Genomic DNA, 27,123 nt, shown 5'->3' with positions numbered 1-27,123 from the left:
TGTGCATATGCACGGATACAATTATAAATAATCACAATTATATGGTTCAAATCATATATGGTGCTTACACTTTTTTTAAACCATATATTTCTAAAATATGTAATGGTTATATATATATATATATATATGATTAATAATTTAATTAGTTTTAGAAATTTTGGTTTTTACACCCAATAATTCATTTGCCACAAAAATTAAAAACTTAGATGGACATGTAGTGGAAAATTGGACTCCAATTAAAATCCAATTTAGAATCTAATTGAATTTGGACTCTTCGATTTTTACACTTAATAATTTACTTGACAAAAAATTAAAAATTAAAAATTAAATGGAACACATGACTCAAAATTGAAAATTCAATTAAAATCTAATTGAATTTTCTTTCAGTTTTGGCTATTAATATATACTAGTGTGTAGACTCATGCATATGCACGGATACAATTATAAATAATCACAATTATATGGTTCAAATTATATATGATATTAGCTTACACTTTTTTTAAACCATACACTTCTTATGGTAATCAACCAATTAGTGAAATATACTCTCTAAAAAAAAGTGGAGGGGCTGATGTGGAGATTGGCTAATGTACAAATAATCTATTTATGCATCAAAGGAGTGACTAACTTGAAGGAAGAGAAAGATTACATGTTACCATAAACTATCACGTCCAAAGCATCTTTAAAGTGAAACTACAATTCAAAATAATTCCAGCAATTACTTGTGTCCTAAATTCTAAGTTTCAATCTTTTTCCACCAATTGTGAGCAACTTAATCTTAAAATTTCATCTCACAGATTATTCAAAACACTTTTTTTAGATCAATAAAATAAAAAATGAAAGGAAATTTTAGAAAAACAAATTACTTATTTCATATATCACCTTGCTTCTCTTTCTGCTTGTACACTTGACTTATCTTCTTCTTCTCTGCCTCGACCAATTGCTACTTGTCTATATTAAATTCCTAACCAATGAGACTCTATTTTATGTGACAAATATATACTGATGAATTTCAAAACAATCTATCTTGTGCGATATAGAAGAAAAAAGGCATGCAAATAGTCCAATTACATTTTCCATCCCAAAATAAAACAAAAGGCAAAATCAAAATCAAATTCAGCTATCCCTAAAAAATAAAAATTAAAAATTAAAACAAATACTTTAAACTCCAAGCAACCATATCAATTCTTGCTATGTTTGTAGGAAAAGGAAAAAGGAAAATTACTTGAGTATTACATTTACTTTTCTTCCAAATTTGAAATAACCCAAATGGATTAAGCTAAGATATATAATTGGTAAGAGTTTTATATATATATATATATATTTATATTTTTTTACAATCCATAAAATGGTGAGTCCCACACTTGAATTTATTGTTTGGCTAATATTTTCTAAATACAATTTTCAAAAAACTGTATCCTCTTTTCCTAGGGTTTAGAACAAGATTTTAAAAACGGCTAGGGGGTGTTTTCAGGATACAAAAAATGTTTTTAATAACATAGTTGTAAATAAATTGAAAACAGTGTAACTTTTGCATAGAGTGTAACTTTTAAGTAATGACATTTGCATCATCCACCAAAATACTATCACATAATTTTTTTTCCCAAATAAAAGATAGATAATATCATGTATAATCATAACTCTATTAAATGTCTATTCACCATATAATTATTATATTTTGTGTTTCAAAAATGCAAGTGAAGAAAAAAATAAAATGCAAGAAGACATATTGTCCATCCTATACTCCATAATTGCAGTTAGATGGTACGGCGGTTGGGCAGATAACATCATGGTGAGATTTTAATTAAAGAGTTCATATAACACATTCTTCTCAACAAAAAAAGAAAAAAAAAGAGGTTAATATAACACATAAGGATATCACTTGGCCCTAAAAGTTCAAGTTGGTAGGTTTGGACCTAATTATATTATATTAACCATTTACTCTTGTTTATTTATTTTTTAATTAAAAAATGTAAAGTGTCGTAGTCTCTATAAATAAAGTAGTGGAGTAGCTTTATGGTATGTGTGTTAGAAGACAAAGATTTGTCTAGAGAAAGGGTAGTAGAGAGATAAAATTTTATTGAACGTGTTACTATGAGGGCACATACATACTTACATTCATATATTCATACATAAATCCAAGTAAAATAAACTTAATTTCCTTAGTAAAAGAGAGATCTAAAACTTACACTGCATGTTGGTTAAACTCAAGAACAAAGGCCAATTATGATCATATATATTATTATTGAGTCATACTTAAGATGTATCATATGAGTACTTGTGTTTTGGGAATTTATTAAAAACAAAATGCAATGGAATATTGGAATGGAAAGATGATGTACTTTCATTATTACCTTTGAAAGTTTATAAAAAATTATCATTATATCATTACCTTAATTTATTTTTTTTATTTTTTTTCTTTGTCTTTTCTCATAATTAATAAGGATAAAATCGATATGTTACTTTTATTTGAATAAAGGAAATAGTGTATATCCCACTTTTAAGAGGAATTAACTTTTTCTTTTTCTTTTTGGGATATTGAGGTAAAATTAAGTAAAAATGAGACATGTATTCTTCTAATCATTTTATACTTTCAACTAGTCAAATTCCTTTTCAATATATTTTACTTTTATTCTCTCCCAAACAAGTTGGAAGAGTTCAAATGAATACACCTTCACAAGCACACAAAGAGATCTACAACAAGAAGATGCTGAGATCATTAAAAGCACCCATGTTATGTTCTCATTGATTATCAGTTTGTGCTTAGAGGGACATGCCACATAAATGCATATTCCTGAAACAGTCAACAAACACATAAATGCATGTGTGGAAAATACAAGTAAAACAAAAGAAAATTCTTGATTTCACAAAACAGAAAATAAAAGACATATACCATGAATAACCTCATAATATAAATCAATAACCAATGTATCACATGTGAAACAAGAAACAACAAAAGAAACATAAAACATTGTGTCTCCCCCTAACATCATATACAACCCATAAAACTGAAATGCATTACCAAAAAATACATCATGAGCCAAAAAAAAAAAAAAAATTCCTACATTTTATTCTAAAATTAAGAAATAAAACTCTTTAAGAATAGATAATTTAGGACACACGGCGCAAAATTGGAACTCTAATTTGGAATTTTAATTTGAGTTTCTCTCAGTTTCACCTATTATTAGATATATAGACTAATGTGTTGCCCTGTGCATATGCACGGATACAATTATAAATAATCACAATTATATGGTTCAAATCATATATGGTGCTTACACTTTTTTTAAACCATATATTTCTAAAATATGTAATGGTTATATATATATATATATATATGATTAATAATTTAATTAGTTTTAGAAATTTTGGTTTTTACACCCAATAATTCATTTGCCACAAAAATTAAAAACTTAGATGGACATGTAGTGGAAAATTGGACTCCAATTAAAATCCAATTTAGAATCTAATTGAATTTGGACTCTTCGATTTTTACACTTAATAATTTACTTGACAAAAAATTAAAAATTAAAAATTAAATGGAACACATGACTCAAAATTGAAAATTCAATTAAAATCTAATTGAATTTTCTTTCAGTTTTGGCTATTAATATATACTAGTGTGTAGACTCATGCATATGCACGGATACAATTATAAATAATCACAATTATATGGTTCAAATTATATATGATATTAGCTTACACTTTTTTTAAACCATACACTTCTTATGGTAATCAACCAATTAGTGAAATATACTCTCTAAAAAAAAGTGGAGGGGCTGATGTGGAGATTGGCTAATGTACAAATAATCTATTTATGCATCAAAGGAGTGACTAACTTGAAGGAAGAGAAAGATTACATGTTACCATAAACTATCACGTCCAAAGCATCTTTAAAGTGAAACTACAATTCAAAATAATTCCAGCAATTACTTGTGTCCTAAATTCTAAGTTTCAATCTTTTTCCACCAATTGTGAGCAACTTAATCTTAAAATTTCATCTCACAGATTATTCAAAACACTTTTTTTAGATCAATAAAATAAAAAATGAAAGGAAATTTTAGAAAAACAAATTACTTATTTCATATATCACCTTGCTTCTCTTTCTGCTTGTACACTTGACTTATCTTCTTCTTCTCTGCCTCGACCAATTGCTACTTGTCTATATTAAATTCCTAACCAATGAGACTCTATTTTATGTGACAAATATATACTGATGAATTTCAAAACAATCTATCTTGTGCGATATAGAAGAAAAAAGGCATGCAAATAGTCCAATTACATTTTCCATCCCAAAATAAAACAAAAGGCAAAATCAAAATCAAATTCAGCTATCCCTAAAAAATAAAAATTAAAAATTAAAACAAATACTTTAAACTCCAAGCAACCATATCAATTCTTGCTATGTTTGTAGGAAAAGGAAAAAGGAAAATTACTTGAGTATTACATTTACTTTTCTTCCAAATTTGAAATAACCCAAATGGATTAAGCTAAGATATATAATTGGTAAGAGTTTTATATATATATATATATATTTATATTTTTTTACAATCCATAAAATGGTGAGTCCCACACTTGAATTTATTGTTTGGCTAATATTTTCTAAATACAATTTTCAAAAAACTGTATCCTCTTTTCCTAGGGTTTAGAACAAGATTTTAAAAACGGCTAGGGGGTGTTTTCAGGATACAAAAAATGTTTTTAATAACATAGTTGTAAATAAATTGAAAACAGTGTAACTTTTGCATAGAGTGTAACTTTTAAGTAATGACATTTGCATCATCCACCAAAATACTATCACATAATTTTTTTTCCCAAATAAAAGATAGATAATATCATGTATAATCATAACTCTATTAAATGTCTATTCACCATATAATTATTATATTTTGTGTTTCAAAAATGCAAGTGAAGAAAAAAATAAAATGCAAGAAGACATATTGTCCATCCTATACTCCATAATTGCAGTTAGATGGTACGGCGGTTGGGCAGATAACATCATGGTGAGATTTTAATTAAAGAGTTCATATAACACATTCTTCTCAACAAAAAAAGAAAAAAAAAGAGGTTAATATAACACATAAGGATATCACTTGGCCCTAAAAGTTCAAGTTGGTAGGTTTGGACCTAATTATATTATATTAACCATTTACTCTTGTTTATTTATTTTTTAATTAAAAAATGTAAAGTGTCGTAGTCTCTATAAATAAAGTAGTGGAGTAGCTTTATGGTATGTGTGTTAGAAGACAAAGATTTGTCTAGAGAAAGGGTAGTAGAGAGATAAAATTTTATTGAACGTGTTACTATGAGGGCACATACATACTTACATTCATATATTCATACATAAATCCAAGTAAAATAAACTTAATTTCCTTAGTAAAAGAGAGATCTAAAACTTACACTGCATGTTGGTTAAACTCAAGAACAAAGGCCAATTATGATCATATATATTATTATTGAGTCATACTTAAGATGTATCATATGAGTACTTGTGTTTTGGGAATTTATTAAAAACAAAATGCAATGGAATATTGGAATGGAAAGATGATGTACTTTCATTATTACCTTTGAAAGTTTATAAAAAATTATCATTATATCATTACCTTAATTTATTTTTTTTCTTTTTTTTCTTTGTCTTTTCTCATAATTAATAAGGATAAAATCAATATGTTACTTTTATTTGAATAAAGGAAATAGTGTATATCCCACTTTTAAGAGGAATTAACTTTTTCTTTTTCTTTTTGGGATATTGAGGTAAAATTAAGTAAAAATGAGACATGTATTCTTCTAATCATTTTATACTTTCAACTAGTCAAATTCCTTTTCAATATATTTTACTTTTATTCTCTCCCAAACAAGTTGGAAGAGTTCAAATGAATACACCTTCACAAGCACACAAAGAGATCTACGACAAGAAGATGCTGAGATCATTAAAAGCACCCATGTTATGTTCTCATTGATTATCAGTTTGTGCTTAGAGGGACATGCCACATAAATGCATATTCCTGAAACAGTCAACAAACACATAAATGCATGTGTGGAAAATACAAGTAAAACAAAAGAAAATTCTTGATTTCACAAAACAGAAAATAAAAGACATATACCATGAATAACCTCATAATATAAATCAATAACCAATGTATCACATGTGAAACAAGAAACAACAAAAGAAACATAAAACATTGTGTCTCCCCCTAACATCATATACAACCCATAAAACTGAAATGCATTACCAAAAAATACATCATGAGCCAAAAAAAAAAAAAAAATACAAGAAAGAAGCTCCTAAATACAATCTAGCTCCAAAACAAAAACTCCCCCTATCTCTATGCACAAAATGTACTCCCCCTTTTTGTGATGAATTGCCAAATGGCAGTCAAGGCTCATCATCAAAATGAGGTGGTGGAGGAGACTGTCGAGCACTCGGCAAATTAGCATGTAAAACTTGAAGCTTCGAAAGCACATCCACCAAAATTTGTCCATGCACTGCCTGAACGATCATGACAATGTCTAGCATACTTCGTAGCATCGCTCGATGAAATGGGTGGAGGATCAACAGCAGTGGTAGGATCGACATACTCCTCAGCAGTAGGGTCGCCAGAGGTAGGAGGTCTAGATGCACCTGTAGAAGACTCGACTCTAGGGCGTTTAGAGCTAGCTTTCATATGAGCTGCTCTTTGCCGAAGAAAGGTGGCACCTATGGGAGCTATAATATGTACAAGCCCAAACGTGGGAAAATCCTCTAAACCTAAATATAACAAAACCCTATGAATAAAGACCAGAAAGAAAAGACCATGTGATTTAGAACTACCCAATATGTTTGCCACAGGGTGATTTAACTTTATTCTAGAAGATGGACCTTTGACAAAAGAAATAAAGGTACTTTTTGTTTAGGTGAGGAACTATGCTCACTTTGTTCTTGTTGAATTTCACGAACAGGAGTGGATGGTTCTAAACTTAACGGTTTTGAAACAGCATCATTCAACAATTGTAGATCTTCATCACTATGCTTTCCAACATAATCTTTAGGAAGAGAATCATTAACCTCCATAGTCTTTTCTTGAACTAGAGAAGTGTCTTCTGAATGAGATTCTGAACACAATTCATCATTGATCACCACATTTGAAGGCTCCATGATTGTTTTAGTTCTCAGATTGTACACTCTATATGCTCTACTAGTAGAAGAGTATCCCGGAAAGTATCCCTTGTCGCTCTTCGCATCAAAATTTTCTAGGTTCTCCCTATCATGCAGAATATAACAGTTACTGCCAAATATCCTGAAGTATTTGACAACAAGTTTCTTTCTTCTTTAGAGTTCATAAGGAGTTTTCTTGGAATCAAGTCTGAAATACACTCGGTTGAGTGTATGACAAGTAGTGTTAACTGCTTCTCCCTAGAAGGACTTGGGCATTTTTTTTTGTTATGTAGCATGATACGAGTCATCTCTTGAACAACCCTATTCTTCTGTTCCACTATTCCATTCTGTTGTGGTGTCTTAGGTGATGAGAACTCTTGGTGTGTGCCTTGATCATTGCAAAAGGTAGCCAGTTTTGTGTTATCAACTTCTCTGCCATAATCACTTCTAATTCTGGCTATCACGGTACCTTTTTCAACTTGCAATTTCTTGCACAAATGTATCATCTTCTCAAGAGCCTCAGCCTTATCTCTCAAAAGCACAACCCAAGTATATTTAGTGAAATCATCCACAACAACTAGAATATACTTCTTTCCACCTAAACTTTGAACTTTGGTAGGACCTATGAGATCAATGTGCAACAACTCTAGAGGTCTTGAAGTTTGAACTTTAGTTACAAATAGATGCTTGGACTTTACTTGTTTACCCATCTGACATGGTCCACAAATGCACTTCTCTGTCTTTTCAAACTTGGGCAAACCAATAACTACATCACACTTTGAAATCTTCTCTAATTGCTTGTGACTTGCATGTCCCAACCATTGATGCCATAAGTCTACTTGATTGATCTTCATACTAAAACACTTGTTGTTTATACTTGGTGTTATACCATAACAATTATCAGCTATCCTAACACCAATACACATGCAGTCACCTCCTCCATCAAGTATCTCACATTCATACTTGGTAAAAAGAACATTCAGTCCATTGTCACAAATCGGACTAATGCTGAGTAAGTTAGCTTTCAGCCCATCAACATACCAGACATCTTCAAATACCGACAACCTTGGAATGCCATAGTTTCAATGCCTCTGATCACAGATTTGCTTCCATCTCCAAATGTAACTATCACAATCTTTCATTCAAAGAGTGTCTTGAATAGAGCTTTGTTTCCAGTCATATGCCTGGAACAACTACTATCCAAATACCAAAGACAAGAAGCATGTGCCTTTAACGCAGTTAAAATGGTATAACACACAAAATTATCATCACATGTAATTATACCAAGATACTCAAGGAAAGACTTAACACATGCAACAAATGACACAAACAAAAATTAGACAAGTTAGAGTTTTAGCAATAAGAACTTCAAAGAATCCATGACAATAGGGGTCAAGGTTCAACTCTTAGATCAAAGGATCTAAATACAAGAGATAATCCGCTCTGATACCACTTGTACGTTTTTAGACCCCTTAAAACACAAGTTGTTTAACCTAATTATTTAGTCAAACGATTACTTAGATAAATTATTCAGATCTAAGTTAACACAATTAAATCATATCGAGTAAAAAATGCGAAAATCTATAAATAAATAAAAAAAACAAAAAAAAAACACATGATATGATAACCTAGGAAAACCAAACCAGTAAAAAACCTGGGGAGGATTTAACTTAGTTATCCTCAAGGTTAAACAGATCCACTATGGAAGAATTGAAGTTTGTACAATAAGACTTAGACCACTAACGTCCTATTGCTACATCGAGTAAAAAACTTACTACCACGACCACGTGACAGCTCCAAGTCCACAAACTACTTCTTTCCTTGATCCACTGCAATCATAAGTACTCCCACTTGTGACTTTGAGACTCCACTCAAAGGTTTTAGATTTTCTTTAAATTCTTTATGCAGCAATTGAAGCGATCACCAAATTCTTGACATGAATCTTAATCCTGATAACCCTAAGTGTGAATGAAGGTAAACATCTCTAGATCTCACAATAGATTCAACACACAGCACATCAAAATATTTATAAAACGTAGCTAGGGTTTTTCTTTTTATACTTGGAGTGAAATATAAAACCCTACACGTCAAACCGTGCTTAGGCTTAGTTGAAAACTATACAGAAAAAATAATCTGCACTAGGTTCGATCAATCAAGCCTAATTTTCAATCGATCGAGCCTTGTAGATTTAGACAAATAAATCCTACAATTACTTGATTCTAACTTTTCAAATAAACACACTTTGAGTAGCCTAAATCTAGACTCTATATTTTGATCATGGTTTGCCAACACATTACACATTAAAGTTCTAATACATTTAGTTCCTAAAGTCCTAGAACCTAACAAAAGGGATCTCCTCTACATTGATAATCTGGAACAGAACTGATGATCAAATGGATCTCCTCTACCTCAATCTGGCTTTGGAATGATGATCAAAGGAATCTCCTCTACTTTGATAATCTGGAACTGAAATGATGATCAAGGGGATCTCCTCTACCTCGATCTAGCTTTGGAATGATGATCAAAGGGGTTTCCTCTACTTTGATAATCTAGAATTGAAATGACGATGAAGGGGATCTCCTCTACCTTGATCTAGCTTTGGAATGATGATAAAATGGATCTCCTCTACTTTGATAATCTGGAACTGAAATGATGATCAAGGGGATCTCCTTTACCTCGATCTGGCTTTGGAATGGTGATCGAAGGGATCTCCTCTACTTTGATAATCTAGAACTGAACTGGCGATCAAGGGGATCTCCTCTATCTCGATCTGGCTTTGGAATGATGATCGAAGGGATCTCCTCTACTTTGATAATCTGGAACTGAAATGACGATCAAGGGGATCTCCTCTACCTCAATCTGGCTTTGGAATGATGATCAAAGGGATCTCCTCTACTTTGATAATCTGGAACTAAAATGATGATCAAGGAGGTCTACTCTACCTCGATCTGGATTTGCTTTCTACAAAAAGTCAAAATTTTAAATTAGACTTTAACTGATAGGTGCTTCATGGTTGCACCATTTCTGAGATGTGTGATTTTCATTTGGTCACTCTTGATTTGAATTTTGTCAAAAAAAAAATTAACAAAATATTTTTCTTTTGAGAAACATTTGATCTTTGAAACTTAGAAATTTTTACTTGAAATCTGGAGCTTAAAATCTGAAATTTTGAGCCTTAGAATTTTGAAAATTAAGGCTTGAAATTTTGATCATGAAATCTGAGGTTTGAATTCTTTCGAAAACTGAAGCTTGAGTTTAAAACTTGGGCATTGAGAATGTGAAATTGAAGGCTTAGGAATGAAAATTTTTGAATTGGAAATTTGGATTTTGAAAGATCCTTGAAAATTTTGAAAAAGCTTTTTTTTTTTTTTTTTTTTTAAGTAAAGCCCCCATTGCTGTATCTGTAGTGGTGAGATACAATAATTGGATTTTCAAGTACTGGTGGAACAAGTATTGGTGGTTTCATCAGATAACTCTTGATCTTCTTAAAGGCTTCTTGGCATTGTTCGTTCCACACAGTTGGGACCTCCTTCTTAAGCAGTCTGAAGATTAGTTCACACGTCATAGTAAGTTGGGCTATGAACTTGTTGATGTACTATATCCTCCCCAGAAATCCTCAGATCTCCTTTTCAATCCTTGGAGGCTTCATCTCTACGATTGCCTTGATTTTGTCAGGATCAACTTCTATTCCCTTCTGGCTTACCATAAAGCCTAATAGTTTTCCAGATGTGACCTCGAAAGTACACTTCTTTGGATTCAACCGCAACTTGTAGAATTAGATTCTCTCAAAGATCTTCTTTAAAGCCGGTATGTGCCCTTCACGATCTTTGGACTTTACTATCATGTCATCAACATAAACTTCTACTTCTTTGTGGATCAAATCATGCAGCAAAGTGGTGGTTGCTCGTTGGTTAGTAGCACCAGCATTCTTAAGGCCAAATGTCATGACCTTGTAGCAGCATGTCCACCATGGAGTGATAAAGGCGGTTTTCTCCATATCTTCTGGAGCCATCTTATTCTGGTTATATTCTGAAAATCCATCCATAAACAAGAGCAACGCATGCCCTGCTATGTTGTCAAATAGGATGTCAATGTGAGGCAAAGGAAAGTCGTCTTTTGGGCTGGCCTTATTCAGATCTCAGAATTCTACACACATTCTGACCTTCCCATCCTTCTTTGGTATCGAAACCACATTAGCTAACCACTCTGGATAATTGACCACTCTTAGGAATCCTACATTGTACAGTTTTTCTACTTCTTTTTGATCTTGAGAGTCCATTCTGGCTTCATTTTTCTCAATTTCTACTTGACCGACTTCATGGTTGGATCTGTTGGAATGCAATGCTGTACTATATTTGTATCAATCCCAGGCTTGTCTTCATATGACCAAGCAAGTAGTGCCACTAATGCATCTTTCTTCGAGGTAGTTAGGGTATTGCCTACTTGGATCATTTTGGGATCATCATTAATTCCCAAGTTAATGGGTTGGGTTTTTCTTTTATAGGTTCTAGGTATCCATGTTTTAATTCCTTATTATTAAGAGTTCTTTACTAATTTCAAAAATAAAAATATTCAAAGCCAGGAAATAAGCAAAATCAGACATCACATTAAAAGGGAAAGAGTTTTTAACAGACTCTATAGACTCAACAGACTCAATTGAAAAACTATTACAAATAGACTTAATAGGAATAGAAACACTAGCAGAAATAGACTCAATAGGAATAGAAGCAATGTTCTTGGCAAGAGTGATTGGCTCGGCGGTCTTGATCTTCTTGGCAAAGTTAATTGACTTGATGGTCTTGATCTTCCTCACAGAGTCCTCCCATGCTCAGTTCTTTAACTCGGTCGTGGCTTCCACAATGGCAGATGGCTCCCAGTAAGCTCTTTCTTCCCTTAGCATCAATATTGTGGGGTCTACATCCATATAATTCGTAGCTTCTTTTTCAACCTCCATATCTGTGGGCTTGTCGGTCATAAAAGCATCCAAGCGCTCCATGCTATCCATCCATTCATCAAATAGCTCATACTTGCCTTTGTTGCGTAAATCAGTGGGTTGAGGGAGATGCTCTGGCTCACTTCGTTCCATTCTCTCCTCATTACGTTTAGCATTCTAAGTGTCATGATTCTTAGACTGTGGACCATCAGTTTTTGGTCTAGAGCAGCTAGCCTGGCATCTATGTCATCATCCTCTACAGTATGTAAGGTTGGTGTACTTGATTCTGAATCATATTACGACCCCAATTCAAGAACCTTTCTTTCATGCTTGTCATACCTAGGGCCAAACCATGAGCTAACATTAGTGATATCACTCCAATCTGAAAGATGCCCATAGAGATATTCTTCATGATACATTTGATTGGCTTGTGCATTCTCCTCTCTTGCATTCTCTAACACATTTATCAGCCTGTATTGTTCACTATCAGTATTGCTCCACCTGTTAGTTTCAGTATCATCTTCAATATCTTGATCATAGTAGTCCACATCACTGTCATATTCCTCATAGAATAGGTCTGCATCTTCATCTTCTATTTCACTAGGGGGTTCACCCCAATCATCTCCGTTGTACGGGCTATCATAACTTCTGTTGCTGTTGTCATCACTATTAGTGCTACTATTTCATCACCATGTCCACCATCATTGCTGTTGTTGTCACTACTACTATCACTCTTGTCTTCACTTCCATCTTTATCATCACTAGGGGTTGTTACCCCTTCCTCATCTTCATCACTAGTTCTTAGCTCATACGGGCTNTTTGAACTTTAGTTACAAATAGATGCTTGGACTTTACTTGTTTACCCATCTGACATGGTCCACAAATGCACTTCTCTGTCTTTTCAAACTTGGGCAAACCAATAACTACATCACACTTTGAAATCTTCTCTAATTGCTTGTGACTTGCATGTCCCAACCATTGATGCCATAAGTCTACTTGATTGATCTTCATACTAAAACACTTGTTGTTTATACTTGGTGTTATACCATAACAATTATCAGCTATCCTAACACCAATACACATGCAGTCACCTCCTCCATCAAGTATCTCACATTCATACTTGGTAAAAAGAACATTCAGTCCATTGTCACAAATCTGACTAATGCTGAGTAAGTTAGCTTTCAGCCCATCAACATACCAGACATCTTCAAATACCGACAACCTTGGAATGCCATAGTTTCAATGCCTCTGATCACAGATTTGCTTCCATCTCCAAATGTAACTATCACAATCTTTCATTCAAAGAGTGTCTTGAATAGAGCTTTGTTTCCAGTCATATGCCTGGAACAACTACTATCCAAATACCAAAGACAAGAAGCATGTGCCTTTAACGCAGTTAAAATGGTATAACACACAAAATTATCATCACATGTAATTATACCAAGATACTCAAGGAAAGACTTAACACATGCAACAAATGACACAAACAAAAATTAGACAAGTTAGAGTTTTAGCAATAAGAACTTCAAAGAATCCATGACAATAGGGGTCAAGGTTCAACTCTTAGATCAAAGGATCTAAATACAAGAGATAATCCGCTCTGATACCACTTGTACGTTTTTAGACCCCTTAAAACACAAGTTGTTTAACCTAATTATTTAGTCAAACGATTACTTAGATAAATTATTCAGATCTAAGTTAACACAATTAAATCATATCGAGTAAAAAATGCGAAAATCTATAAATAAATAAAAAAAACAAAAAAAAAACACATGATATGATAACCTAGGAAAACCAAACCAGTAAAAAACCTGGGGAGGATTTAACTTAGTTATCCTCAAGGTTAAACAGATCCACTATGGAAGAATTGAAGTTTGTACAATAAGACTTAGACCACTAACGTCCTATTGCTACATCGAGTAAAAAACTTACTACCACGACCACGTGACAGCTCCAAGTCCACAAACTACTTCTTTCCTTGATCCACTGCAATCATAAGTACTCCCACTTGTGACTTTGAGACTCCACTCAAAGGTTTTAGATTTTCTTTAAATTCTTTATGCAGCAATTGAAGCGATCACCAAATTCTTGACATGAATCTTAATCCTGATAACCCTAAGTGTGAATGAAGGTAAACATCTCTAGATCTCACAATAGATTCAACACACAGCACATCAAAATATTTATAAAACGTAGCTAGGGTTTTTCTTTTTATACTTGGAGTGAAATATAAAACCCTACACGTCAAACCGTGCTTAGGCTTAGTTGAAAATTATACAGAAAAAATAATCTGCACTAGGTTCGATCAATCAAGCCTAATTTTCAATCGATCGAGCCTTGTAGATTTAGACAAATAAATCCTACAATTACTTGATTCTAACTTTTCAAATAAACACACTTTGAGTAGCCTAAATCTAGACTCTATATTTTGATCATGGTTTGCCAACACATTACACATTAAAGTTCTAATACATTTAGTTCCTAAAGTCCTAGAACCTAACAAAAGGGATCTCCTCTACATTGATAATCTGGAACAGAACTGATGATCAAATGGATCTCCTCTACCTCAATCTGGCTTTGGAATGATGATCAAAGGAATCTCCTCTACTTTGATAATCTGGAACTGAAATGATGATCAAGGGGATCTCCTCTACCTCGATCTAGCTTTGGAATGATGATCAAAGGGGTTTCCTCTACTTTGATAATCTAGAATTGAAATGACGATGAAGGGGATCTCCTCTACCTTGATCTAGCTTTGGAATGATGATCAAATGGATCTCTTCTACTTTGATAATCTGGAACTGAAATGATGATCAAGGGGATCTCCTTTACCTCGATCTGGCTTTGGAATGGTGATCGAAGGGATCTCCTCTACTTTGATAATCTAGAACTGAACTGGCGATCAAGGGGATCTCCTCTATCTCGATCTGGCTTTGGAATGATGATCGAAGGGATCTCCTCTACTTTGATAATCTGGAACTGAAATGACGATCAAGGGGATCTCCTCTACCTCGACCTGGCTTTGGAATGATGATCAAAGGGATCTCCTCTACTTTGATAATCTGGAACTAAAATGATGATCAAGGAGGTCTACTCTACCTCGATCTGGATTTGCTTTCTACAAAAAGTCAAAATTTTAAATTAGACTTTAACTGATAGGTGCTTCATGGTTGCACCATTTCTGAGATGTGTGATTTTCATTTGGTCACTCTTGATTTGAATTTTGTCAAAAAAAAAATTAACAAAATATTTTTCTTTTGAGAAACATTTGATCTTTGAAACTTAGAAATTTTTACTTGAAATCTGGAGCTTAAAATCTGAAATTTTGAGCCTTAGAATTTTGAAAATTAAGGCTTGAAATTTTGATCATGAAATCTGAGGTTTGAATTCTTTCGAAAACTGAAGCTTGAGTTTAAAACTTGGGCATTGAGAATGTGAAATTGAAGGCTTAGGAATGAAAATTTTTGAATTGGAAATTTGGATTTTGAAAGATCCTTGAAAATTTTGAAAAAGCTTTTTTTTTTTTTTTTTTTTTTAGGGTTGACTGAGTCAACTCAGTTTGACTAAGTTGGCTCAGCTTTTGCTAAGTTAAAGAGTGTGGGGGTCGAAATTTTGGCCTCCCAATTCATTGTTTCTCTTTTTTTGCTTTTTAGCTTCATCTTCCATCAACTTCTCTTCCTCCATTAGCATCATTCACCTTCTTCTTCCCCTTGATTTTTCTTCTTCATTTCACCATTCTTTCTAAAAAAAAACATTTTTCTAAGCTTCTCAACTCTCCCTCATCCATCTCTATCAATATTTTTTTAGATATTCATGTTTTAAGCATTTTCATCCCACACCCATTTTTGGTTAAACCCATTTTTTAAAACCAATTTTCTTTGCATTAAAATGGCTTCTTCCTCCAAGAGATCTTCTTTTCTAGCTTCTCATGGTAAGAAGTATGATCCAACATTTGATTGGAATGATGATGATGGACTTCTTAAGGACCCTAGGACCCATGCTCCATATTGTCATGTGGAGACCAAGGTGAGTATTTCTTTGGTTTCTTTGCTTCAAAAAATGTTGTTGCATATTTCATTGAAAGTTTCATGGTGAGATATTGTCACTTTTGATATTTTGGGGGCATTGTGTGATTGATCATGTTGGCTTTGGAGCATTCTTGAAGTGTGTTTTTTCTTTGATCATGATGCAATTTGGGCAATGTTGGTGGCTTTTGGAATTTTGACAATGTAGGTAATTTGTGATGTTGTTGGATGAATTTTGGTTTGAATTTTAGGAGTATTGGCATTGTGAAAACTTTGTATTTGACTTTATGAATGTGTTCATGATGTATGTGGGAAAACTTGTTGGCATGCATAAACTTTGTTTTATGAACATGGAAAAATTTGTGGGTATGTGCATGGATATATTTATGGGTATTGGCAAATTTTGTGGGTATAGTGGAAAATTTTGTTGGGTATGTGAGAATTTATTTGTGCATGAAGTTTTGGGAATTTTTTTTCTTGGACATGTAAAAATTTTCTTTTTGCATGGCTATGGCAAAATTTGGTGGTTGTATGGATATGTGATAAATTTGGTAGTGGTCAAATTTTGGTGGGGCATTGATTTGATTTTGTGGTGGTGGGGTATTGATTGAGAGGATTTTTTTTTTGGGTATGGAAATTTTTTGGTTATATGTTTTTTTTGTTATGGAAATTGATGAGCTAAATTTTTATGTTGCAGAGCCTCAAGAGTCCAGAGAGTCTCCAAATGTTGAAAGTGCACAGGCAACATTGTCTCCTTGCATCAAAAACGTCATCAATGAAGCGGGCTTTGGCACCTTCTTCGAAACTTTGTGAAATCATGAGACACATTAGTATAAGGATCTTTAGTTACTTCTTGCCTTAGCAGAGCGCTTCTGGGACACTACCTGTACCTTCCATTTTTCGAACATTAGGGAGATAATGTTGATACCTTATGACTTTTCTGTCATCACTGGTTTGAAGTTGGGTGGTAAAAAAAATTCTTGTCAACAATTCCCTTACTTCAACTTAGCTCAAGAAACATTTAGGTGTAATTCCTTCTAGAATAAGGAGTAACAATGTTCTTTTGTCTTGGTTATGTGAGAGTATTCCCCAATATAAGACTGTGGCAAAAGGTGCTCGTATGTTCATGCTTATTTTTATTGGGACTTTCTTGTGTCTAGATTTAGGTAGTACTTTGAATTTGCACTACTTGGGGAGCTTGAGAAAAATTGAACATCTCTGGAATTATGACTAGGGCAGCATGGCCAATGCTACTTTGATGCATTTCATGACCCAACTCTCTAGGCGGAGTCTTTCAAGCTTGGGTGGGGCTCCATTTGTTTGGCGTGTAAGGTTTGATATTTATTGTCGCTATATGTAGGTTATGGAAATTATTTTGGCTATGTGGTAATGGTGTTGTGAATTTTTCAGGTCTGGATGTATCAGTATTTTGGGGTTGGTCCTGAAATCTGGGAGGAAGTTACTGGCATTTTTCCTGGATTTCTCTGTTGGTTGCCCAAACATCGCTTGTCTCCACCCTCTAGGCATTCTTTGGAGATTTGATGCTTGGTGATTGACAATCTAACAATTGATGATGTGAGTTCTTTCTTTTTCCTTTTTAAATCCTTGGCACTTGGTTATGATCCAGTCTCTTCTCTTTCTAAGTTTCTTTGTGACTTTTCAAATAAACTTAAATCCTTGGGCTGGATGTAAGGGGTATGCTGAGTGTGAGCGGGCTCTAGAATTGAATAGCCGCCAAGTATTGTTTGAATATAGGCATGGAAAGTACTGGTATCTTGGTGATTGGGTGCTACCCTAAGTTGAACATGTGCATCCTCTTGCCACAATTCCAACTCCTCCTTGTCTCACTGTTCGGTTGGCTGACTTCCTGGCTAATGAAGAGATTTGAATCATATTACGACCCCAATTCAAGAACCTTTCTTTCATGCTTGTCATACCTAGGGCCAAACCATGAGCTAACATTAGTGATATCACTCCAATCTGAAAGATGCCCATAGAGATATTCTTCATGATACATTTGATTGGCTTGTGCATTCTCCTCTCTTGCATTCTCTAACACATTTATCAGCCTGTATTGTTCACTATCAGTATTGCTCCACCTGTTAGTTTCAGTATCATCTTCAATATCTTGATCATAGTAGTCCACATCACTGTCATATTCCTCATAGAATAGGTCTGCATCTTCATCTTCTATTTCACTAGGGGGTTCACCCCAATCATCTCCGTTGTACGGGCTATCATAACTTCTGTTGCTGTTGTCATCACTATTAGTGCTACTATTTCATCACCATGTCCACCATCATTGCTGTTGTTGTCACTACTACTATCACTCTTGTCTTCACTTCCATCTTTATCATCACTAGGGGTTGTTACCCCTTCCTCATCTTCATCACTAGTTCTTAGCTCATACGGGCTCTTCAATGTATGCTGGCAAGCCTCCCAATATTCTTCTTTTTCTATGTTGTAGATATGATCTCTAAGGAGTGTAGTCATGGCATCAAGATCCATGTGATCTGCCCAATCAGCAGGAACCTAGGTGGTATCTTCTTTCTTCAATTTTGGAACCTCATTGTTGCAATCAAGTAGTATCTCGAAACCGAGCACCATCTTCATCACTTTCTCCAGCTTTTACAAACTTCACATTCAGTGTAGGAGTGTAAGGCTTCAGAGGTTCTGGAGGACAAGAAAGTCCTTTTGCTTTGGCCTTGGCTCGGGCTTTCCTTCTTACTTCCATTTCCAACAAATCATTGTTAGTGGGCTTATAGCCTAGCCCAAAAGGTGGTGTGGCTGTAGGAATTGCCAAGTCTTGAACGGTTGGTTTCTTCACAACTCTCCTCAAATTCATCCCAGGAAGGTAGTTCATTCTCCCCGAATTCAATCCATTCTTTGTTTAGTGTATTTTCTAGTTTTGACTTTGTTTTGGTGTAATTTCATTCATTATTAGAAGAAACAACCAACATTGTCTTATATGATTTTTGTTAACTCCCTTTTGGAAGAGGGACATCAATTATAAAATTCCTCCATTGTGAATAACTCGTTGATCAATTCCTTTGAATGTTTAGTTAAAGAAAGTATAAAAGGAAGAAGAAATTGTGAGACACGGAAGAGAGAAGTGAGCATGTGCTTAGCGTTTACCACTCAGCCTACTATTTTCCTGAATTCCAGTCCAATGATGGATTTTTCTTTGACTGATTTATAGCAACATACGGAAAAATATTAATTCCTTTTATCCCAAAGTATCTTTAAATTAAAACATATGGGAGCTTTAAAAAAATGAAAATGTTTATCCAGACTTTCCATATTACTCTCTAAATTTATTTTGAGCCCCACCTTTGCTTATGAGAGCATTTGTGTGCTAGGCCAAGAGTGAAAAGGCTGGAGGTTTTCGAAAGGGCAAAATCTCCTTCAAATAATTAGAAAGGAATGAGATAAGGGTGTTTGCCTGTTTGGGTTGAGGGGTGGGCAATGGCCTTTGGGTTTAGATGTTTGACATGTGCATAGAGCGTGTTCAGAGGCTTTTATTTTTTATTTTCATTTATATTAACATTTTCATTGATGTCAATTTAGTATTCATTGCAATTTCAGTATTCATCTTTTTGTGCTAGTTTTGTGGGTGAGTTAATTATTTTCGTGTATAAATCCCTCACATCTCTAGGTATTTTTGTAATTGGAAAGTGCATTAACCTCAAATTAAGATGAATGGAAATGTATTGACCTTTAGGGAAAAAAAAAATAGAAGAACCTTCGATAATAATATTAAAATGATAATGCAAAATATCAACCGAAGTAATGTAAAATAATGAATTGGTCCACTTCAGTCTATTTCTGTCAATTATAGTCTATTCGGTCTACTATGGTCCATTACGGTCCACTTCAGTCTATTTCTGTCAATTATAGTCTATTTGGTCTACTGCGGTCCATTACGGTCTTCTTCAATTCACTTGGTCCATTTGGTCTATTTGGGTCCACTTTCCTAGAATGAAGTTTCTTTTCCGATTCATTACCAATTTTTTTCCCCCAAAGACATTTAAGAATATTAATTGATAGAGGGCTTTGATTTTTTTTTTTTTTTCATAAAATTTTTAATATCATAAATTCATGTTAAAGGGCTCACACAAGGAACTTCTTAAATAGCTTAGTGAGGAATTGGAGGCTATTTGTATTGTAGTACTTATATAACAGACGCACTTTTATATAGATTGTCGATACTGCAGACCACTAAAAGATACATAATCTTACAATTTTCTTTATAAACCTATTTAAATTTTCAGTTTTAAAAACATGGAAAAGACATTTAGAAAAAATAAAGAAAAGAAAAACAAAGAGTGATTAAGGAAAGAAAGAGAACAAGAATTTGATTTTAAATAAAAAAGAAAGTGAATTGCAATTAGTGATTGATTTGAGATAGGCAAAATGATTCCCTTCTCCACGATATTTGGATCTTCATTCTGTCAAAATTTGATATATAAGGTCTAAAATGTGCCAACTCATTTAAAATTCTCATCATACATGCGTAGTCCGTGCTCAAAGGATTTTTATTTTTTGGTTTAGTGTCGAAAGTTCCAATTCGAGATGTATACTTTTTTTTGGCCATATTAAGGCATTTGACCATTGCTTCATTTTTTGGAGCTAGCCTCATGACACTAAGTTTATGTACTTGTACAAGAAATATCCAATCATAGGCACCAAGTTGTATTCTCTTGGCAGCTTGAAGCCCGAAAAAAATTGGAAATTGCCTTTTTTGAGCAAAAAAAGTAGCATTTTGTCCTCTTTCCCAAACTAATTAGGGAAATGTCCATCTTTTTGTAACTCGATAATAAGAAGGGCGAGTTATATAAATAACTCAATTATTATATAATTGAGTTAGCTTCAGCTTTGTGCCACGCTAGCAAAGCAGACGTGGCCTTTTGCAATTAAAAAAATGGTTGTTTATAAACGCATAACTCGGTAAGTACAAAATCGAGTTTGCTTTACATTTTCAAAACCAACGTCTCACAACGCTTGTTTACTCTTTGCCTATTCGCGCTCCCTCGCTCTCTGCCATTACTCTCTCTGTACACTCTCCCTCACTCTTTGCGATCACGTTTCCTCACTCTCCCCCACCCTCCATCAGTCTCCCTCACCCTTTTCGATCAGTCACCATTGCCGGTACCATGGTGCTCTGCTGTACCCTTTTTGAACCCTCACCGTACTCGCCTCCGTTGATTACAGGTATGTTGCTCTGCCATTAATGACTGTTTTGTTTGTGTTGCATTTGTTTTGTGGGAAATGGATGATTATCAGAGGGGGATCTCGCATTACCAAAATCTTCAATTTTTTTCATTTGTTTTATGGGTATGACTCAGGTTCAAATTTTGCCCAGGGGAAGAAAAGATGATAATAAGTGCAAGTTAAATTTTTTAGTATTTGAAAATGGTATGTTTGTTTGAAAAAGTTATGTTTGATATTGCCAAAACAAATGGCTTCTGTGGAAGGAGCAAAATAGATGTATTTTTGAAGATACAAACTGATTAAAGACTCGGTTGGAATCATTATTGATTAGAACTTTAGTTGATTGGTCTCATGCCTGGGGTGCTTACAAATAGCAACGACTGTTCTAGATTTCCCATAATCACTTAGCTTTGTGCATAATTTTTTTAGGTTATGGTGTGCTTATCATCATGAACATGAAGGAACGTGTTCTATCAATAAAATTTATTTATTATTATATGAAAGTATAGTTTATATAAAAATTTTCCATTTCTGCGATAGGTGTGGACATTGAACTTCATGTTGATATCGTTTCTTGATTTCATTTATTGTAGAATTTCTATTTGCTGTAAACAGTATGAGTGTATGCACTAACATTGAAAATAGAGAATATATTGTTGCTTTCATTAGAGTTCAAGCCATGGCATGAATTTCATGATTTCCATTTTGTGAAGTTTCTTATATTAATCTATGCACTGACATTGAAAATATAGACTAAATGCACATCAAAGATTGTAACTTTTGTTTTATGATTATTAATATTCAATTGTTTATATTAATCTTCCATGTTTTTCATTTGTTTTATGATTATCAAAGGGGGATTAATCTATATTTATCTTTCATTCTCTCTAAGAATGTGTGAGTTATAATATGTTGACTGTTACTTCAATCTATCTTTGTTTTTTCATTTGTTTTATGTTGACTGTGAATCATATACTTTTTATCCTGTTGTTAAATGTTGGTTCTCAAATCTTCCATCATTCATTTGAATCTTGAACCAAATGATAAAATCTCTTTTAAAATAGGAAGACAATTTGGTGAGAAGATGTCTCAATGACTTTACTTTTTTTTGGTACCCTTTTGTTTGGTACCTTTTTGTTAGTTTTTGTTAATGTTAATTGAATTATTTTTGTATTAATTCACCAGTGTGCTCTCCCACAAATTAGGATTAATCTTTCAAGTATGCTTTCTTTATTGCTAAAACCAAACAATTTTCATACTTTCTTTAGTGTTTTGGAATTCTGTACCAACTTGTTTTATGTTCCTTTTATGGAGAGAGAGAGAGAGAGAGGAATAGAAGGATATTTTGAATGCCAAGAGTTGTCCATGTAGAGTCCTTTTTGTAATTTGTAGTTTGTACTAGAAACTTATAGTTTGTACAAAATCTAGTGAAGTATACACATCCTGTATACTTCACTGGATTTTGTTGTACTTGGTTTTTATTTGATGAAATTTAAGCCTCATGGTCTAATGTAGAATCTTGACTATTGCTTATAGCTAATACTGGACCTGGGTATAGTTTGGAGTCTGATAGAGTCATACTCATATAAATGGATCTAGAACCAACTCTTAAAATTAACTGACCAAGCAGGAAATTGAGTAGAATTAACTCCTAAAATATTGATAATAGACCTCAAAAGTAGGAAATGGGTTGACTGGGTCATGGTATGCTTACATATCTAGTGAATAGAAATGTAGAATAATTAGTATAGTTTTCTAGATATAAAGTTGAGAACTTGAGACCAAATAACCTATAGCTGTAGGGATCTTAGTGGTCCATTACTCAGATGTTGAACATCTAGGTATCAATCAAGTTTCTAGCACATTAATTAGTCATTTGTTTTTTTTTTTTACTTCAATTACAGATAATAGAAAAAAAAAGTGTTTTTATGTAAAATTTTGGCAAGTTATTATTTATTTAAGCTTTAATTTGATTGCTTTTGGGTTGCATGTTAAGTGGGGGCAAGAAGTGAAGTTGACAATCTTGTTGGGACCATAATATGTCTTACTGTATCCATGCTTTTATTTTGTATTAATTGTGGTTTACTTTTCAAATAATTTCTAACAATCTATTTGTTACCATGTCAGATATGCAGGCACTAGATAGAGTGCGGCCTGGACCCGATGAGCTGGCCTAGTTGACCCAGCAACCGGATCATCGGTTAACTCCGCTTTGGAGGCGCACCGCCGATAAGGTATGTAGTTGTATTATTAATACATGTCCGTTTTATAATTACCTCATGTGCACTACCTAATACAATGCTCGTCCATTTGCAGGTGGTGCCTGACATCATAAAGGTTCGATGCCGTAAATGTGCATTGCCGCAGGGTGGGCTAGACCCACATATCATACAATACATAGATGCAGCAGGTTTGACCGGGTTATTCAAGGTTCCTAATATGGAGGTCGACCATGCCTTGATTACAACGTTGGTCGAGCGGTGGTGTCCGGAGACGCACACATTCCACTTACCCCATGGAGAAATGGGTATCACCCTGCAAGATATAGAGGTGATGCTGAGGATTCTTGTGGATGGGTTGCTTGTCACTGGGAGGATAAACCAGTAATGGAACTTGGAGTGCCGAGATTTGTTGGGCCATGAACCTCCACCTGTGATACTGAATTTAAACAAGTCTACCCTTACTAGGGCGAGGATAAAATACAAGTGGCTTGATGCACAGTTTGCTGCTCCCCCAGCTGCAGACGCTGGTGATGAAGTTGTGCAGCAACATGCCCACTACCACCTACTTGTGTGGATGGGGGCTCTGTTGTTCATGGACAAGTCGACGGACTGGGTCTCACTGTTGCCTCTACAGTTCTTCAACCCAATCAGCGGTGCGAGACAATATAGCTGGGGTAGTGCAGCATTGGCCTGGCTCTACAGGCATCTTTGTCGTGCATCAAAGAAGGATGCAATGCAGATTAGAGGAGCACTCTTGTTGATGCTGCTATGGGCCTATTCAAGGTTCACACGAATATGCCCTATTACGAGGCTGCCTCTACCGCCAGTGCACTCAGGGCCCCTTGCCATTAAGTACGTTCATTGAATTCTCGTTATTCAAGCTAAGTGTCTCTTACGAATAATTATTTATGTGTAATAGTATATTAGATTTTATTTGTCTCTTTGATATAATTAAAAATATGTCAAACTAACTAACAAACAAAAGAAACTTATCAATGCAACGTATATGGATGTGAAATACAAAGCAAAGTTTGTTAAATGTAAAGTAAAGTTCAATAATGAGCATTTGTCAAAACCCCATGTTTGGTAGGTGGAGCGGGCCAAAGAGCACCGCAGAGCATGCCACACACGTCCTTGCTGTGTATTGGACGTCGCTAGCTACATTACGGGCAAAGCAGGTATTCGGTTAATTTACTAACTCAATTTGAGGTTTTTATTTTCGTTTCCCTCAATTGCATGACCATGTTTTTGTTTTTATTTTTGTTTGAATTCTTGGATTGTTGTAGGAATGAGTTGATTTACGAATATTGGTTCCTTTCTAGGTTGGTTATGCTTTTATTGAAGCCTTCTGATTTATTTGGGATCTATGCTTGGTATTGATGTTTTGTTAGAGTAATTTGAATCATGGTGCTGATTGTCATATGGTGATTCAAGGCTCTTATTCCCGATTAAGGAGTTGTATTGAAGCAGAATACTGCTGTAGTGTTATGTTAAGAAGCTTAATACTTCAGATTAATATTTACTAGTCGCAAACCCGTGCTATGCTATCAAATATGTGTCAGAAGATTATTCTAATCATGTACACAATCTTCTCTTTTTCTTCCCCAATCTTCATACACTGCCAACTCTGTCTTAGGCTTGAACTCAATATAAGTTCATTCAGTTTTATGTTGTGTAGGATTAAATGTGTTTCGTTTCCTATGTTGGGGCTTCTTTCGTTTCCTACAGTAGCAACACTTGATTGATGCAGCCATAATGCTACACTACCTCATCTACCTCATAATGCTGGAAATTATGAAGGTCAGAATTAAAAGCCTACAAGTATATTAAAAGTAATTAGACCTATTAATGGTAATTTGAACTCTAGTAGAATAACCTACTACTAATTTCATGAAATTGAATCTTGGAAGATATTTTTCTAAACCTACAAATAAGTATATAAAAAAAAAATAGGGAGCATAAAAAAGGAAAAAAGAAAAAAGAAAACAAAAACAAAAGCAATTTCGAAATTCGAAGGAAAAGTTTCGTGTACCTAGCAAATGTTCATGTTGTCTTTCCCACATTGGCTCCTACGTTTGCACATCCTTGAGGTCACTCTAAGTTAAAACCCCCAAGCGTTCCTAACCAAAACTAATATATATATATATTTTTTTTTATGAAATATTCAGTAAAATTGTTAACAAGATTTGAATACAACCACCAATCCAAAAGAAGGTTCAAGTTTTGTACTCTTCTTGGCAGTAAAATAGATAATTACATGGTTAGATTCAATATAAGAGATGTTGTCATAGCAATGATGTACCAAAAGCTCATTCTTGCATTATGTTTCAAGTCATTCAAAGTTCAGTGCTAACTTAAACCAATTACAACAAAACTGAAACCTCACCATAAAACCATAACAGAACCAACCAAAAAAAAAAAACTGAAAACCTTAGTCTCTAATGGAGTCGCTTGGCTTTGAAGGATATGCATATGAACATGGGGCTGAAATTGGAATGCGGATCTTGGTCAACCTAGATCTTTTACTATTTTCTGTAGATTAATGCTAGTCATTGTTTTAATTGCTTGTTGACTTCATTTTGTTAATATTTTGAACACAATGTTGTTATTTTACAAATAGAAGCAAGAAATTCCATGCTTTCCATATTACATATCACAAACATAATCTTAAATTAGTATGATGTCTCACTATCATAAACATAATCCACTTATGCAGATTGTATAGGAGCCGTACACGCATACGTTGCGCTCCCTGCCTGCGTATTGCACTACCGGGCAGCATATTTAGAGGGCCGAGGTGCCATTGATCTACTTTTGGATAGTGGAGGGGCATCATCCCAAGCGGGTCTTCCGTCAATTTGGGATGAAGCAACCAGTTCCACTTGTCGTGGATACGTCGACTGTCCCTCACAAAATATCCCTCCAGGGTAAATGGGAGAAGAATTGGGAGACAGAACATGATGTCTATATTCAACAATGGGCCAACCGTGGGCATGAAGTTCGCGTTACCCCTCTCCTGGACGGTGATGATACGTACCTTGTTCAGTACATGCAGTGGTACAATCGCAACACAAGGCAGTACATAGCATTAGAGTCTGCGTACTGGGAACTCATGGTGAGGCAACAATTCCTTCCCCTTTGTTGAAACCATTGTTCGATTAAATATCTTCAGCAGGTTTATCATGCATGCAAAACTTCACAATAATTATTGTCGTTACATCTCTATGGAGTTTATCTTTCATTATATTTTAAACCCAAAAAATATTGTCTACATGGAGTTTATCTTTATGGAGTTTTATCTTTCATTATATTCTACGTCTCTATGGAGTTTATCTTTCATTATATTTTAAGTTCTTCATAAATAAGTGATTTTGTCTTGATCCAATTTGTTTGCATGAGGAATGGTTAATTGGCAATGGGTTAGGTAGACCACACATTTGTTCATATAATTACATTCAAATTTTAAAAAGGGTGGGTTGGGTTTTATTCTTTTATTTATATTTTTAGTTTATTTGTTTTTGGTTGCCTGCAATTTCAAATGGACGGTGCAACTCTTTTTAGTAGTGATATTTAGACATTTCATGATAGTTTACAGTC

General features: G+C 34.2%; 1 protein-coding gene across 1 annotated transcript; it reads left to right on the top strand.

The window, feature by feature from the left end:
• Nucleotides 1-23,602: 23,602 nt before the first annotated feature.
• LOC136068229 (serine/threonine-protein phosphatase 7 long form homolog) lies at nt 23,603-24,818 on the top strand. The gene is made up of 4 exons (XM_065775109.1): nt 23,603-23,907; nt 23,992-24,309; nt 24,617-24,704; nt 24,813-24,818. The coding sequence occupies exons 1-4, from the start codon at nt 23,603-23,605 to the stop codon at nt 24,816-24,818; spliced, it is 717 nt and encodes a 238-aa protein (XP_065631181.1).
• The last annotated feature ends 2,305 nt before the right edge of the window (nt 24,819-27,123 follow it).

Source organism: Quercus suber, unplaced genomic scaffold (assembly GCF_002906115.3).
Source record: "Quercus suber isolate HL8 unplaced genomic scaffold, Cork oak 2.0 scaffold_105, whole genome shotgun sequence".
Lineage (NCBI taxonomy): Eukaryota > Viridiplantae > Streptophyta > Magnoliopsida > Fagales > Fagaceae > Quercus > Quercus suber.
The sequence above is the reverse complement of the archived record's forward strand: the minus strand, read 5'-3'. Positions and strand labels throughout refer to the sequence as shown.

Excerpts from the sequence above, each read along its gene's own strand:
- LOC136068229 (XM_065775109.1), top strand. The coding sequence starts at position 23,603 with ATGCTCGTCCATTTGCAGGTGGTGCCTGACATCATAAAGGTTCGATGC. Across the intron at positions 23,908-23,991 it reads GTCACTGGGAGGATAAACCA|GGCGAGGATAAAATACAAGT; the intron begins GTAATGGAACTT and ends TACCCTTACTAG. Across the intron at positions 24,310-24,616 it reads CTGCTATGGGCCTATTCAAG|GTGGAGCGGGCCAAAGAGCA; the intron begins GTTCACACGAAT and ends CATGTTTGGTAG.